Source organism: Globicephala melas, chromosome 3 (assembly GCF_963455315.2).
Source record: "Globicephala melas chromosome 3, mGloMel1.2, whole genome shotgun sequence".
NCBI classification, from domain to species: Eukaryota; Metazoa; Chordata; class Mammalia; order Artiodactyla; family Delphinidae; genus Globicephala; species Globicephala melas.
The window spans coordinates 143,264,296-143,280,739 of record NC_083316.1 but is presented as its reverse complement, the minus strand read 5'-3'; the positions used below and the strand labels follow the sequence as shown (position 1 = coordinate 143,280,739).

The 16,444-nt window shown below is 48.2% G+C and overlaps 1 protein-coding gene and 1 pseudogene across 6 annotated transcripts in view; both read right to left on the bottom strand.

Annotated features, from left to right (window-relative positions):
- The window catches only part of TENM2 (teneurin transmembrane protein 2), a 3,004,989-nt gene that overhangs the window by 15,985 nt on the left and 2,972,560 nt on the right, over window positions 1–16,444 (bottom strand). For all 6 annotated transcript variants that reach the window (XM_060296575.1, XM_060296573.1, XM_060296574.1 and 3 more), the window contains 2 exons: window positions 6,492–6,788; window positions 3,410–5,024 (listed from right to left, as the gene is read on the bottom strand). In XM_060296575.1, the coding sequence (XP_060152558.1) occupies window positions 3,410–5,024; window positions 6,492–6,788 (1,912 nt within the window). The remainder of the gene's footprint in view (window positions 1–3,409; window positions 5,025–6,491; window positions 6,789–16,444) is intronic.
- LOC115838794 (PC-esterase domain-containing protein 1B-like) lies at window positions 14,074–16,097 on the bottom strand (annotated as a pseudogene).

Below are 16,444 nucleotides of genomic sequence, written 5' to 3'. Positions count from 1 at the left end.
CAGAGAATTACACAAAGGTGGTAATTTCACTCCTCACCTACAAACTCCCTGTCTTCAGGTGCATAGCTGCTTACACGTAACAAATGCATTCCTACCATTGATAAGCCTTTGCCCAGGGCTAGGTGCCTTATGTGTCATGATTCACTTACTTTTCACAGCACTGCAGGGTAAGTGCTGTTACTGGCACAGTGCTGCCATTGAAGAAGCTAAGGCTCAGAAAGGTTAAGACATTCGTACGGGTCACACAGCAAGTGATTGGCAAGGCCAGAATTGGTGTCTGGAGATGTATTCAGGTTCTAACATCAGAAGGAACCGGCTTGAGGACGGGCCAGGCTTGGGCCTGAGCACAGGTCTTGGTTTGCCCAGGACTGAGGAGTTTCCTGGGACTCACTGTCACTGGAAAAGCCCAGGGCACTGCAGGTTTTTGGGGAGAGGGTCTGTATCTCTCAGTCTGTCTTTTATATCCTTTCCTCTAGTATCTTTCGTATCACAGATATATCAGTCATCAATATATTACCTTAAACAATAACTGGTAAAAGGGGTGCAGCTTTAGAGCCCGTGAGTGGGAAAGGAATCACTTCTTGCCCTCCCTTACCCCGCCTTGGTAGATACAGCTGTGTCCAGCCCAGATGTCTTTGAGCTCCTAACGGGTATTCTCTGCTGCTCTCCTTTGTGCCAGCATTGTGGGGGAGGACCCAGCCTCCTCCAGCCTCAGCAGCTGTCTCTTGCATTCAGAGAGCTCTGTTTCCAAACAGCAAAGATTCTTTTGAGCACCAGAGAGACAGTAGTTCTGTCCACTGTGCTCCTGCCGACTACATCTTAATTCCTTCTTCAGTTGTGAGCTGCAAGTTCAACCCCTCTGCTCATCTCCTACGATGCAAATCAAGACGCATAAAGATGGGTTTACAGATTCGCCAACATCCAAATGGCGGAGAATGACTTGGTGTTCTCTTCTGGGCTGCAGTCTCCAGGGGTCATCTCACGTTGAGCGGCAGCCCCTCTGACTTTGCTTTGACTGCGGACATCAGCTCTATGCGTGCAGCTTCTCTAACGTTACCTTTTATTTTAGACTCTTTCTAATGTTTTCTGGATTCAGTTTTGTTGGACTTAGTTCAACTTGATTTGATGCCCGTTTATTGAGTCTCCATGAAGCATTGGAATGAGGAAAGCCGTCTTGCTATTCAGAAAACGCGAATTTCTTTTTGTCCTTTTAGGAGGACCAGGAGAGTAGCTGAGGGGGGCAGGGAGGCACGCTGTGCTCTGCGAATGATTTTGTGTGGGTCTTGGCAGCTGTGGGCGTGTGTTCATCCCACGCCGAGGGCTTTCTTTTTATTTGCCTTTGGCTGATTCATCCCTAGGGTATCCAGTGCCAAGCCAGGCTCTGGGAAGCGCATTCTTGCGGGGCAGGGTCTTCTTCTCCTATGGCTGAGATAGGCATGGGCTGCCTCCCCATTCACATTGTTTCCTTTGGCTGGAATGCGCTTCCTCTCCCTCCCCCACTTCATAATGGCCTCTGCTCAAATGCCACCTATCTGTGAGTGCCCTAAAGATACAAGACACTTCCCACCACTCTCTAACTCTTTCCCTACTTCATTTATCTTCCCTGCTTTATCATTATTTGAAACTATATACATATGGGTGTGTACTTTCCCGAGAGGTCCTTGAATTTGAAACTGCAGTGAACTGGCGGGGGACACAAACCCTGAAAAGCCCTGGGGAAGAGAGGACGCCCTGGCGGAGTAGCATGGCAGGGCCTCCTGACGAGGCGCACTGGGGAGACCAGGAGGGAACTAGCTTGGCCAAAACTCCTGCACTCCAAAGGTAGCAGCTGCTTCGGTTGTAGGAGGATGCTGGGTTCAACTTCAAAGGCTCTGGGACTTGTCAGTGAGGCATAGCAGGGCCACAAGTTAACCTTTAGGGTCATCTATTTCTTTCCGCAGCATGGGGCACTGAGGGCAGCCCTGTGTTCCAAGGAGCTGCTGCTTTCTTTCCCATCTTGGGGGTGGATGAGTGATCCCTGGCCACCTGAGGGTAGGGACCCCTTGGGCTTGATGCTTCCCTGGCCCATTGGCCAAGAGCTAAGAGTTTCCTGGAACTTGGGGGGGGGCTTGGAATTGGGGTCCCCATTGTTACTCCTCTACAATGCATGTACAGGTGAGATGGCTCCAGATTCCTTGCTGAAAGTTGGTATTTTTCCTCCCATCCATCCATCCATCCATCCATCCATCCATCCATCCATCCATCCATCCAGATTTCCCTGAAGATAGGGACTCTATCTTGCCCTCCACTGCATTTCTAGTACTTATGTATTAGATGAAAATATCCGTGAATAGGTGGATGGATGGAGATGGATGGAAATAGATGGATGTTTCCTTTTACCAATTTCTCACTTATCACGAGGAAGTAGATTATCTGCCCTCCTTGGCCCCTCCGTCCACACCCGTGTCCAAGCTTTCTTTGTCCTTTTGACTTCTGCTCATAGTCTTTCTTCAGCCTTGAGCTCGTTTCTGCCAAACAAGATCCCCCTCGTCCTTCCGGCCCAGTTTGACTCAGGGCTCTTCTGTACTATGTCAAAATTTTCAAATCTGAAGTCATCTGCACGTGTGCTACACACACACACACACACACACACACCACTTTGAGAGAAGAGTGTTTGTCTTGCTTATCATTGTATCCCCAGAATGTAGCATGCTGGCCCACTATAAATGCTTGTTGAATAAATAACTGAACAAACACCTATATGGTAGCACAGACTTAATTCTGCTTTGCATTATCATTGGTTATTTGTATTAGTATCTCACCAGCCTGGTCGTGAGGTCGGGAACTGGGTCACAGTCATTTCAGTACCTATTCTCATTCATTGCTTCACTAGTAATGGTGACGTATCTGGTGAGCAGATACCCTTTTGTGAACATCCTCGGTCTAAGTGCCAGGCCCTAGACTTTACCTACATAAGTTCATTTCCTTCTTACGATCACTCTGTGAGATGATTTTGTTAGTGCCCTTTTGCAGAAAAGGAAACTACAGCTCAGAGATACTGGACAACTAGCCCGAGGTCCTTTAGCTTATAAATAGAAGAGAGGGAATCTGAATGAGGTACTCCTGAGACCAGAGTCCCATTCTTTCCCCCTTCATAAGGCCGCTGTCCTCTTTTGGGGTAGTAAGGGCTCTTGTAAAAGTTATTTCAATTGAATGGACTTGAAAGTGGTCAGGACATGTTCAAATAGACCTGATGACTGCTCTGTACTGCCGTCACTTGACTGCTCTAGATCCTGTACTGCCGGCGCACACAGCCCTCCAGGATTCTCCTAGCATCGGACATAAGACCTCGTTTTGAAATCCCCGGCAGTCTACTGGGACCACCACCCCACGGGGAGCCACTGCCCAACTGAGGTGGCCAGGTCCTCACCTGTCACGTAGTTCTTCAAATCCAGCTCATTGCTGAGAGGATTGTTGCTCTTGAACATATACAGGTTAAAGGGGGCCGGCTCCTTGCCCACATTTTTCCACATGGTGTAGTCTGGAGAGGTCCATCGTCCCGCCAGCACGTCATAATCGCGCTGCGTGAAGTGGACCAGCTTGGTCAGGGGGTCGTAGAGTCCCCCATGGAAGCCGATGACCATCTGGAAGTCGGGGTTGGAGTCGTGATAAATCTCCCCGTAGGCGGTGTACTGCAACTGCTTGACCATGAGACCATTGATGCTGAACACAGCCAGGGGAGTCCCTGTGTTATCTGAGGCAACATAGTACTCCTCCCCACTGCTGCTCTCCATGGCGAAGAGGTGACCTTGCAGGTCATAGTAGAGCGAGGTTATCTCCGAGTTGGAGTGATTATAGACATGGGTGATGCGAGTCGGGTTGTGGAGGTCAGAGTAGAAATATTGCAGGTGGTGGCCCAGGTTGGTCTTGTAGGAAGCCCGCCGCCCCACGCCGTCATAGCGGTACTGGACACTCCAGCCACTGGCCTTGTTGTAGGCTCTCGTTAGAAGGCCCTTGGAGTTATACTCAAAGATGTCGGCCCCTCGCTGACACAGATAGCCATCGTCGTCAATTTTGTACTGCACGTCACCGAGCCTGGTTATCCGATCTCGGAGGTCGTAGCGCAAGGGCATGAGGCGCACGCTGTTCCCCGGGTTCAGCAAGTGGAGGTTCCCATTGAGGTCGTAGCTGTAGCGCCAGGTCGGGCGGTCATTGACGGCCACGCTCTGGAGCTGCCCATCCCCATCATAGTCATAGGTGTACTTCGTGGTGTTGGCATAGGGCCCCAGTTTCAGCTCCCTCTTGATTACCCTGCCCATGCTGTCATACTGCACCGTCATCCAGTACATGAGGGACCGGAACATCTCGTACTGGACTTCCTTGATCCGCCCGTGGGTGTCAAAGTGCTTGCTGAGGGTCATCACAGCCGTGGTGATGATCTGGTTGATATCATAATAGATGACTCCGAACTTGCCGAAGTGCTCCACTTTGCCAGAAATCTCGTCGTAGCGGTAGAGGTCAACAGGAAGGGGAGTCTCACTTATGACCGGCTTGATGCTTGCGATCCGGAAGCTGTTGTCGTGATAGGTGTATTCAAACCTGGCGTTGACCATGCCTTCCTCAGAGAACCTGTAGATTTGCTTGTCCACAAGTGGGCCAATCTTCCGGTACCTGATGGTGCAGGAGAAGCCCCCACTTTGGAGGCTGACCATTTTTAAGACACCGGTGGTCTCATCATACCCGAAAGTGATGGCAGTACTGTCATAGACAATCTCCGATAGCTTGGAGAGTTTCCCATACTTGTAGAATACCTGGCGCCCAGTGCCTAAAAAGGATGTCTTGAGGATGCGGCCGTCATCACTGTAGTCAAAGATGACCGAAGCGTTGCTTTCAGGCGGGTTGTAAGTGTTGCGGATGTAGCCAATGGAGGTGTGGGTGGACATGCTGTGCCGGGCGACACTGGGCATGGTGACGGCGTGGAGGCGTTCAGAGGAGTCGTACTCGAATATGTACTGACGCTGACTCTGAAGCAGGAGGACCATGGACTGGAGGAAGGAAAGGGGAAGGGAACACATGAGTTGGCCATTTAGGACCGAGTGCTCAAATGGACAGAATTTATTCCATTTCCCTAAATGGCAATTCAGAAGCCGTGAAGGATGGGGAAATTTAGACCGGAAATTATGGGTAAATTGATTTCATCGGGCATGCTACTCTACGGATCACGGTGGCTACTTGGGAGAATGCTCCCCAAACGTTTACGTGCATGCGAAATACCCAGGGATCTGGTTAAAAGGCAGATTCTGATTCAGTACTTCGGTGGGGGAGGGTGGTGGAGAGGTGGCCTGAGAAGCTACTTGTGGAACAAACTCCCAGGTGATACTGATGTTGCTTGGACCATAACTTTGAGTTGCAAGGGGTTTGAAGGACTGAGGTGAGAGGCACTGAGTTTGCCTCCAGGCTCAATGACAAGAAATCCTGAGACTGGTTAGAAATGACTGCTGCTGGCCCAGCAGGGGACAGGTGTGATGCACATACTATCTTTGGGACACCGCTGATTAAATCTAAGGAGAAACCACATCCTCCATTTAGAAGCTACCGAAAAGATTAAGTAACCCAGAAGCATTGATTGTTTGGGGAAAGAATGGCCTCAAACTTGAAGCTGTGGAGAGATTCTTGCCTCCCCTGGTCAACCATTGTAGCATCTTACGGCGTAATGAGAACACTATTCAGAAGGGACCAAAGAGACAGCAGCCCCTTTACAGAGGAGGTAACAGCTCTATCTGCAAGTGACCGCTGTCGTGGGGAGGCAAGAAAGGAAGAAACGGAAATGGGCTGGTGTGGAGGTGAGTCCAGATGAGAGGCCCAGGCTGAGCAAGCCCCTGTCTGATGACCAGATGACCAGGGCCGCCTTTAAAAGTCTTGACTCGTGACCTGAAGGCATCTCTTTTTACCGCTGCTACAACTGGACCTTTTCTGACGCGGAGACCTGAGTCTGCCACTTGCAGACACAGGAAAATATATATAGCAAGAATCCATATGGCTGGTTCAGCCAATAGGCCAGGTAGGGGAGGGTGCTGGTCCGCATGCTCGAGTTTTAGGCAGAATTCCCTACTCTGATGCCTCAATTTCGGGCAAGGCAGAAATGAATCACTGCATTTCCAGTGATTAGTGATAAGGAGTGATTAGCCGTGCTGCCAGTGGGATGATTCTGTCCGTTTCAACAGCACTGTTATTTTGGGGTAAAAATCGGACAATCCACCCTTTTTGCCATTACTGAGTGTCTAGAACTTTTTTTTTTGCTTTTAATGGTAACAGTGCTGGGCTATGAATAACATTTTCCTTCAGACTTCCTCCCTCCCAGAGGGTGAGAGTGCATGGGGAGCCCTGGTAGAGTCAAAGTAAAGATGTTACAATGTCTTATAGCAAAGCCTGTCAGGTCAGCTTAAACAGAGAAGCATGAATGAGAGAGAGCGAGCTAGCCCCAGATGAGCGAGGGCAGCACATCCACCCACCTTGTCAAGGTAGGAATAGCTCCACACTTTCCCGTCGGCAAACATGCGGGACACGATCCGGCCTTGCTTGTCGATGTCTGTCCTCTCGCTCATGGCCCCGCGCTGAAGGCCAGCCAAGCGCCCATTGAAGAAATAGGAGACGTTGACAGCCGCCAGCCCACTGCTGGGGAGCCAGAGGAAGGGACGGCCCACCTGGTCATAAATGATCCTCAGGGTGAACTTCCGGTGATCATCGTAGATCTTCTCTGTCCGTATATTCCGGTCATAGTCAATGGACAAGAGATTTCTTCCGTGAACCTAGGAAAACACAACGGGCCTGCTTTGAAAGACATCACCAGGGCATGTTAGCTCAGGCTTCTATGGAGGACACAGTTGGCATGGCCAGGGCCTGTGTGTGCGCTGGAAGAAGAAATACCCTTGAAGAGGAGTGCTTTCTAAACTCCTTCCCATCGTAGTACACATAGAAAGTGGTCATTTCTGTAGGGTGCACTAGAATAGAGCAAGGCTGCTAATGGCCAGAGATGACTGATCTGGGCATGGCTGCCATGAGCAGTTAGGTAGGCTGGGCACTGCACAGTTACAGGGGTATCATCGTGTTGTAGAGAGTGTGAACGGGAAAACCTGGGCAGTGCACAAATTACAGAGCCATACACAATAGCCCTGGCCCCTGGGGTTCTAACTGGCCACCCTGGGAAGCAGGAGGATTTGTATATTTGCACACTTACAACCCTTTTGTGGCACATTATCAGCTAATGAATAGCTAATGATCTTTAAGAGCAGGTGCAGAGATTTCTTCCGAAACCTTAAGAAAAAGGTACCTAGGAAGGTGAGGAGAAGGTCTCAGATATACATATTGTACGAAGATCTGGGAATACGAAGCCTTATTCCTATGTGAACTCCTTTAATTCTCCCATCTAGAGAAAAATCTCGCCACTGTCAAGGATGCAAGACATCAGTGGGGTGATCTCAACAGGCCTGGGGAATTCCAACAAAGGGAGGAACTGATTTACTTAGATTTGAGAGGAATGATGGAACACATCCAGACGTAATTTAATATTTATTTAGAAGTCAATCTGATCAGAGAAGAGAGCCTGTCTCAGAAAGCAGGGCTGAGAGACTAGACTCTGGGTAGGGGGAAAGGAGAGGGACTGTAGAGATTCAGCTAGCCCTGAGTGGATGGCTGGAAGGGAAGGAAATGAGGCCAACTCAGCCCAGGCTCTTTCAATGTAATTGACTGTAAATCCAGACATCCCTGGGGTGACTGCTGAAGGCGAGGGAAGGTGTAAACATGCAGAAGGAAGGGATGTGAGACATGTCTGGCACCTGCTAACTTTACCTTAATACTTCAATAGCACTTAACGATAATAATGATGATGGTGATGATGACCTTGATAGTAATAGTAACTTTGGCGTGTGCTGAGGGCTACTGTGTTAGGCATTGTGTTAGGCAGTTTGCATCCACTGTCTGAGTTGATGCTCACAAATGAGGAAACTGAGCCTCCAACAGAGGTTATACACCTGCTCAAGGTCACACAGCAATGAAGTATTAGGTTGGTCTGGAACTCAGGTCTTCAGACTTTGACTAGTTAATGAACCAGCTTTACTGTTTTCTGCATGGTATATATCGTACATGCATTGAGTGCCCTGAGATGTGTCAAATGATGAAGAGACTGTAAGGGACCCTAGAGGGTTCCACCCTGCGGCTTTGGAGGAGACAAGGAATAATTCTAACATGACAGGCACCTGTTATATTGGGGAGCAGCATTGTACCCAGGTAAAGAACTACATTTCACAGCTTCCTTTGGAGACTGGGGTGGCTAAAGTGATTTAAGTAGTAGTTGTTGGCTGGGTCTTCTGGGAACCTTAAAGCAAGCAGACTTAGCTAAGAAGTAGGCACCCTTTTGTCCTTCCCACTTTCCTTCTTTTCTTAGGTGGAATGTGGATGTGACCACCGGCACTCCAGTATTCACTTTGTGAATATGGGGTGACATTGAGGATGTTAAACCTCAAAGATAATGGTTCATCCAGAGAAAATGTCTAGATCCCTGTCAACCTAGGTGTCTTCAAGATGACTTAGGTCATTTGTACCAGCCATGAATTGCTTCCTGCTAGACTCCTTTTAGGGCATAAAAAATAATAAGCCTGTATCTTGTATAAGATACTGTTATTTCTCATTTCTGTTACCAGCAGTTGAAACTAATCTAAACTGATAAACCCTTGATGCTTTGACAGGTACTGTGCTAGGTACTTTACATATCTGATCCCAGTTTAATTCTCACAATGTAGGTAGAAATTATTTTATATATGGGCAATTACCCTCAGAGGCAGAGGCAGGATTTGAACCCAGGACCACCTGGTCCCCCAAACCATTGCTGTTTTCATGGAGTCATCCCAGAAAAAAGGGGACAGAACATGTGAGATAAACATTTAGGGAAAAAAAAATGCTGAGGCATGGAGAGAGAATAAAGGTGGTGAGTTCTTGGGATTATAACGAAATTCAGCTTCGAGTGGAAGAATCATATCGTCAAACCTGCGGTAATTGGGAAGAATCGTCAAGAAAGCAAAGAGTGAGTGTGGTAGGATATTTTCAACAGGCCCAAAAGTTAATGCTGTCAGAATCACTGAAGATGTTGAAGATATGGTCTAGAGTTCCAGAGCAGACCACAAGCTGGCGTCAGAAAGATCACTTCCTCTGGAAACACAAGTTTGGACATACTGGGTTGCTTCATTTGGGACACCAGCAGAAGGCCACCAAGATTCTTAATCCTATGTGTTTAAGAGTTTCAGTTCAAGACCTCGTTAACATTTTATGAGGCAGAATGAATACTGTGGCAACAATGAGGAAGGATTTTCAGGATTTCCCCCACCATGCCTATGCATATCCCACCTCCTTGGCCACGCTTCTATTCTTCTATCCCTTTGCTTATTCTTTTCCCTTTTGCTTCTCTTTGCTGATAGCATACAACCCCCAGTGCATTTGTTATTTATTGAACGTTAAATCTCTGCTCCTGTCAGGTACGGTGCCTGCTCTGGAACGCAAGGATGAGCAACACCAACAAAGCAACACGTCCCAAGAATTTACGACGGGCTTAGTGTGTTCTCAGCACTGCCCATGTTTTATCTTGTTTAATCCTCACAACGCTCCCAGGCAAGCACTATTATCCCCATTTTACATGCAAGGCACAGACAGGTTTAAGTGCCCTGCTCAAGCTTACACAAATAGTAAGTGGTGGAGCCAGGGTCCCAATCCTGAGCTCACTCTCTTCACCCCTGGGCTGTACCACCCCCTCTGACGAGTGGTTCTCCAACAGACATGAAATTCTAAACTACCCGGGATGCTCTCTAAAGCATGGCTGCAGGGCTGACTCCACAGCTGCTGAATCAGCTCCCCAGGGAATAGGAGCTGGGTGATTCCGAAGCATACTATTGGTTAAAATACACTTAGTGTGATATAAGGCCTTATCTTCAGTTACCTGGGGGAGACCAACAGACAAATCATATATCCGTAATATAATCGTGTGTGTATGTACGTATGTGTATGTTTGTATGTACTTATAGTGCTATAACGTATTCATTGGAGATGTTAACTTGTAAATCAAATATACAAGCATGGTTATCATTAAAACAACTATATTAGTATGTGAAGGTGCTAAGAATGCAGAAAGAACAGCGTAGTGGGCAAGCACAGAAGATGGGTCCCCAACCTCAGACTGCTACCATTTAGGTTTGTCACTATTACTTAAAGCTATCGAGGCCTTTTGTCTCTTGGCCCAGGTGTACCAACCATAAAAAAAGTAATAGGTGCTAATCATTAGCCATTGATAATTTAGGGTGGGATTTTATTTCTAAATTCATCATGTCCCTGGGAATGGGATTTTGTTATAGCGCTGATTTGAGCTAACTTCCCCCCCGATTTTAATGAAATAATTTACATACATCATTGCATAAGTTTAAGGTGTACAGCATAATAAGTTGACTTACATATATGGTGAAATGACTACCACATTAAGTTTGATTAACATTCATCATCTCATATAGATATGAAAGAAAAAAGAAAAAGGAAAAAACACTTAAGATTTACTGTCCTCACAACTTTTTTTTTTCGGGGTACACGGGCCTTTCACTGTTGTGGCCTCTTCCATTGTGGAGCACAGGCTCCGGACGCACAGGCTCAGCGGCCATGGCTCACGGGCCCAGCCACTCCGCGGCATGTGGGATCTTCCCGGACCAGGGCACGAACCCGTGTCCCGTGCATCGGCAGGCGGACTCTCAACCACTGCGCCACCAGGGAAGCCCCTCACAACTTTTTTAATCAATGACTTTTATGTTTATTTTGAAAGTTAAGATAAAATTGACATGCAATATTATATTAGTTTCAGGTGTACAACGTAGTGATTCAATATTGTATCTATTGTGAAATGATCACCGTAATAAGACTAGTTAACATTAGTCACCGTACGTAGCTGTGAATTTTTTTTTCTTGTGAGAACTTTTAAGATCTACTCTCTTAGCAACTTTCAGATACACAATACAGTATTAACTATAAGGGCCATGATGTACATTACAACCCCATTACTCATTTATTTTGTAACTGGAAACTTGTGCCTTTTGACTCTCTTTTTCCATTGTGCCCATCCCCACTCTTCACATCTGTCAACCACCAATCTGTTCTCAGTACCTATGATCTTGTTTTTTTTTTTCTTCTTTTTAAAGATTCCACATGTAAGTGAGATCATAGGGCATTTGTCTTTCTCTGTCCAACGTATTTCACTTCGTATAATGCCCTCAGGGTTCATCCATATCACAAATGGCAATATTTCATTCTTTTTTTTTGGCAGAATAATATTCCGTTTGTGTGTGTGTGTATATGTATGTTATATATATATCACATCTTCTTTACCCGTTCATCCATTGATGGACACTTACATCGCTTTCATGTCTTGGCTATTGTAAATAATGCTGCAGTGAACACTGGGGTGTATATCTTTCTGAGTTAGTGTTTTCATTTTCTTCATCTATATGTCCAGAAATGGAATTGCTGGCTCATATGGTAGTTCTATTTTTTAATTTTTTTGAGGATACCCCATACTGTTTTCCATAGTGGCTGCACCAATTTACATTCCCACCAACGGTGCACAAGGATTCCCTTTTCTCCACATCCTTCCCAACACTTGTTATTTGTCTTTTTGATAATAGCCATTCTAACAGGCGTGAGATAATATCTCATCATGGTTTGATTTGCACATCCCTAGGCATCAGTAATGTTGAGCACCTTTTCATGGATCTGTTGGCTATCTGTGTGTCTTCTTTGGAAAAATGTCTATACAGATCCTATTTTTTTTTTTTTTTTTTTTTGCAGTACGTGGGCCTCTCACTGCTGTGGCCTCTCCCGTTGCGGAGCACAGGCTCCGGACGCGCAGGCCCAGTGGCCATGGCTCACAGGCCCAGCCGCTCTGCGGCATGTGGGATCTTCCCGGACCGGGGCACGAACCTGTGTCCCCTGCATCCGCAGGCGGACTCTCAACAACTGTGCCACCAGGGAAGCCCCACAGATCCTACTTTTCAGTTGAATTTTTTTTTTTTTTTTTTTTTTTTTAGTATATCTATTTATTTTTGGCTGCATTGGGTCTTAGTTGTGGCACGTGGGATCTTTCATTGCATCGCGCGGGCTCTTCGTTGTGTCGTGTGGGCTTCTCTCTACATGTGGCATGCGGGTTTTCTCTCTCTAGTTGTGGCGCACAGGCTCCAGAGCATATGGGCTCTGCAGTTGTGGTGTGCAGGCTCTAGAGGGTGTGGGCTCTGTAGTTTGTGGCACGTGGGCTCTCTAGTCGAGGCGTGTGGGCTTAGTTGCCCCGTGGCATGTGGGATCTTAGTTCCCCGACCAGGGGTCAAACCCACATCCTCTGCATTGGAAGGTGGATTCTTTACTGTTGTACCACCAGGGAAGTCCCTCAGTTGAATTGGGTTTTTTCTTTTTTCTTTTTTTTGCCTGTGTCGGCTCTTTGCTGCTGCGTGTGGGCTTTCTCTAGTTGTGGTGAGCAGGGGCTACTTCATTGCGGTGTGTGGGCTTCTCATTGCAGTGGCTTCTCTTGTTGCGGAGCATGGGCTCTAGACGTGCTGGCTTCAGTAGTTGCAGCACACGGGCTCAGTAGTTGTGGCATGTGGGCCCCAGAGAGCATGGGCTTCAGTAGTTGCAGTGCATGGGGTCAGTAGTTGCAGTGCATGGGCTCTAGAGTGCACGGACTTCAGTAGTTGTGGCTCACGGCTTCTAGAGCGCAGGCTCAGTAGTTGTGCCGCATGGGCTTAGTTGCTTCGCGGCATGTGGGATCTTCCCAGACCAGGGATCAAACCCATGTTCCCTGCATTGGCAGGCAGATTCTTAAGCACTGCACCACCAGGGAAGTCCCTTAGTTGAATTGGTTTAAAAAATTTTTTTTGCTATTGAGTTGTACGAGTTCTTTTTATATTTTAGATATTAACCCCTTATCAGATATATGATTTGTAAATATTAAAAAACATTATAATAAAAAGGCTGCCTTTTCATTTTGTGGATGGTTTCCTTTGCTTGTGTAAGCTTTTTAATAGCCCCATTTATTGGTTTTCGCTTTTATTGCCTTTGCTTCTATGTCAAATCCAGAAAATCATTGTCAAGACTAATGTCAAGGAACCTACGCTTTTTCTTGGAGTTTTATGGTTCCAGGTCTTATGTTCAAGTTTTTAATCCATTTGAGTTACTTTCTGTGCATGGTATAAGATAGTGGTACAGTTCCATTCTTTTGTATGGCGATGTCAAGTTTTCCCAGCACCACTTGTTGAAGAGAGTGTCCTTTCTCCATTTTATATTCTTGGCTCCTTTGCTGTAAATTAATTGACCATACATGTGTGGGTTTATTTCTGGGCTCTCAATTCTTTTCCATTGGTCTTTGTGTCTATTTTTATTCCAGTACCATATTGTTTTGATTACTACAGCTTTGCAGTAGAGTTTGAAATCAGGGATCATGATGCCTTCAGCTTTGCTGTCCTTCTTCTTTTTTTTAATGAAACAATTAAAAAAATAAATTTATTTATTTATTTTTGGTGTGTTGGGTCTTTGTTGCTGCTTGCGGGCTTTCTCTAGTTGCGGTGAGCGGGGTCTACTCTTCGATCTGGTGTGCAGGCTTCTCATTGCAGTGGCTTCTCTTGTTGCAGAGCATGAGCTCTAGGCATGCGGGCTTCAGTAGTTGTGGCATATGGGCTCAGTAGTTGTGGCTCACGAGCTCTAGAGTGCAGGCTCAGTAGTTGTGGTGCACGGGCTTAGTTGCTCCGCGGCATGTGGGATCTTCCCAGACCAGGGCTCGAATCCGTGTCCCCTGAATTGGCAGGCAGATTCTTAACCACTGCGCCACCAGGGAAGCCCCAATGAAACAAATTTTTAATTTCAATTTTATATTTACAAAAAGACAAAGAGAATAGGGAGTGGGGAGGCAGGAATGATGCTGGTCACCCCCCAGCCCCCCCAGAGTGCAGCGAGAGGCCACAGCCAACAGAATGGGTCAGACTGCTCTCCTCTGCCATTACTGACAACAGCAATGGACCAAAGGCTTCAGTTAACAAGGTCAGTCTGTTTGGGGAGAGTCAGACGGTCTGTCCAGTCCATGTGCATGAGGAGGAAGTTCCAAGTCAGTCTATTGAGGCCTTGGCTCTCCATAGGCTGGGGCGCTTCTCTTGGAAGTTCTGGGCCGCCCTCTCCAGGGCACATAGGGGCCACAGGGACGATGCCAGGGAAAACCCCTGTGGACCACAGGGGCCCGCTGCTGATAACAGGGTCGGGCGAAGGGAGGCCTAGGCGGCTGGCGACTAAACATAAAGTCAACTTCGAAGGTAAATTCTGTCTGGGTAGTTTGGGGGAATATCGGAATGGAAATGGTTTAAGGAGAATTGATTCAATTGGAAAGGATGGTCTGAAGAAAAATGGGCATCTTAGGGACAGACTAGGAACGGGGGTGTCACCTTGTGAAACGGGATGGGACAGGGTTGTGGGGACAGGAGTGGGAACTGGGGTGGGTGGGGAGATGGTGTGGGGGGCAGGGGGCAGCACCCAGGTGGAGGCAGGGGTTGGGGAGGAGGGAAGGCTGGTTGATCTCTGCAGCCCCCCCTTGAGAGGGGGCTGCCTCTCAAGTCTCTTGCCAGGTCCTCCCCTGGCAGGGCCGTCATTGATGCACTTGCCCACTGGGTCGTGCTGGGGCAGCTCCACCCCCCAGGCGTTGGCCACGTGGGGCAGCAGAAGCTGGGAGAGTTGTTGGTGCGCGCGCACGTTCCAGTGCACTCTGTCGGAGCCGTGCTTTTGGGCCTCGTCAGAGCTGTAGAAGTTGGTTTCAATCACGTTGGTTTTCGGGGTTGAGGCTGTGGGTCGGAGCTCCGGTGGGAGGAAGCCACTGGTGATGTTGTCGCCCACGGGCATGGCCGTGTTCCAAACCAGGAGGCACGACTAGGGCAGCACCTGGCACAGGCGCCCAAATAGGCTCTCCAGGTTCTGCAGGTAGTTTGGCCAGGAGTCCTCCCCGTACCTGGTGAGGCCCCAGAGGCAGGAGCTCATGATGACCAGGTTCGGGTCGTGCTCACCCAAATGCAGCTCCTCCAGGATGGCTTCGAGGTAGTCGCGCGTCAGGAGTACACGTGCGTCAGGAAGTAGAAGTGCACCAGGTGCTGGCTGGAGCCAAACTGGCGCACCTCGCGGTAGTGGGTGCCGTTATGGATGCGGCCCTGCTTGCCCCCCTGCACCAGCTCGTCCTGCTCGAAGCCGTACTCTCCCTTGGCCTTGAGCTGGCTGAGTGTGAGCAGGCAGTCCTTCTGCAGCAGGAGCACCAGGTCCTTGTACACGGCCCTCTGGACCAAGTCTGCCAGGATGGCCACGAACTTGTTGTGGAGCAGCTGCTGCACTTCGGAGGCGAGCCCGTGGCCCATGAAGCTCGGGACGCACCGCCTAGCTCCTTCCTTTCACTCGGTGGGTCTGCGGATGGCTCCTCAGGTGTAAAGGTGATCCCTCAGCTCAGGTGGCTGGTCCTGCTACATCCTCAGGCACTTTGCTCCAGGAGGTGCCCCGGAGAGGGGAGAATTAGGCATTCTCTGTTTCCTTCAATCTCCTGGGGCTGGCTCCTTTCTTTAAACCTTAAACACATTCTAGTTTCTTGCTTTAAAAAGGAAAGGAACCGTCTTTGACTCCACCTCCAGGACAGTCCTATCTTTTGCTTCCCCTTCAAGGCCACTTTTTGCCAAGTTGTTTGAACTGGCTGTGTATGGGTCCTCACCTCCCACTCACTCCTCCTTTTACTTGATTTTGGCTTCCAACTCCATCAAAGCGAAGAAACGTTTGTCAGTAAATCCCCAGCGATTTCCTTGCTGCTTCTTTCAGTGACTACTTCTTGGTCGTTATCACATCTGTAGCATCCCTAGCTCCTTGGGGCTGGGGCACCGATGGTGATTCCCTTCCATGACTCTGCTGGAGAGTCTGACACCCTGGTCTCCTGTCTCACCTCCCCCGGTATCCTGTGTGAGTTTCTCTTTCTCTGGCCATCCCCAAACGTCAGTCTTTCTCAAGGCCCACTCATCGGCTCCTTCCTTCTTTTCTCCAACATTCTTTCCTTAGGTGAATTCATCCACGCTCTTGGTGCCCATACACTCCTATTTGCCCCAACTTTTCTGGTCTGTTCTTCTTTTTTTTTTTTTTTTTAAATTTATTTTATTTTTGGCTGCATTGGGTCTTCGTTGCTGTGTGTGGGCTTTCTCTAGCTGCAGTGAGCAGAGGCTACTCCTCGTTGCTGTGCACGGGCTTCTCATTGCAGTGGCTTCTCTTGTTGTGGAGCATGGGCTCTAGGCGCGTGGGCTTCAGTAGTTGTGGCACATGGGCTCAGCAGTTGTGGCTTGCAGGCTCTAGAGCGCAGGCTCAGTAGTTGTGGCGCACGGGCTTAGCTGCT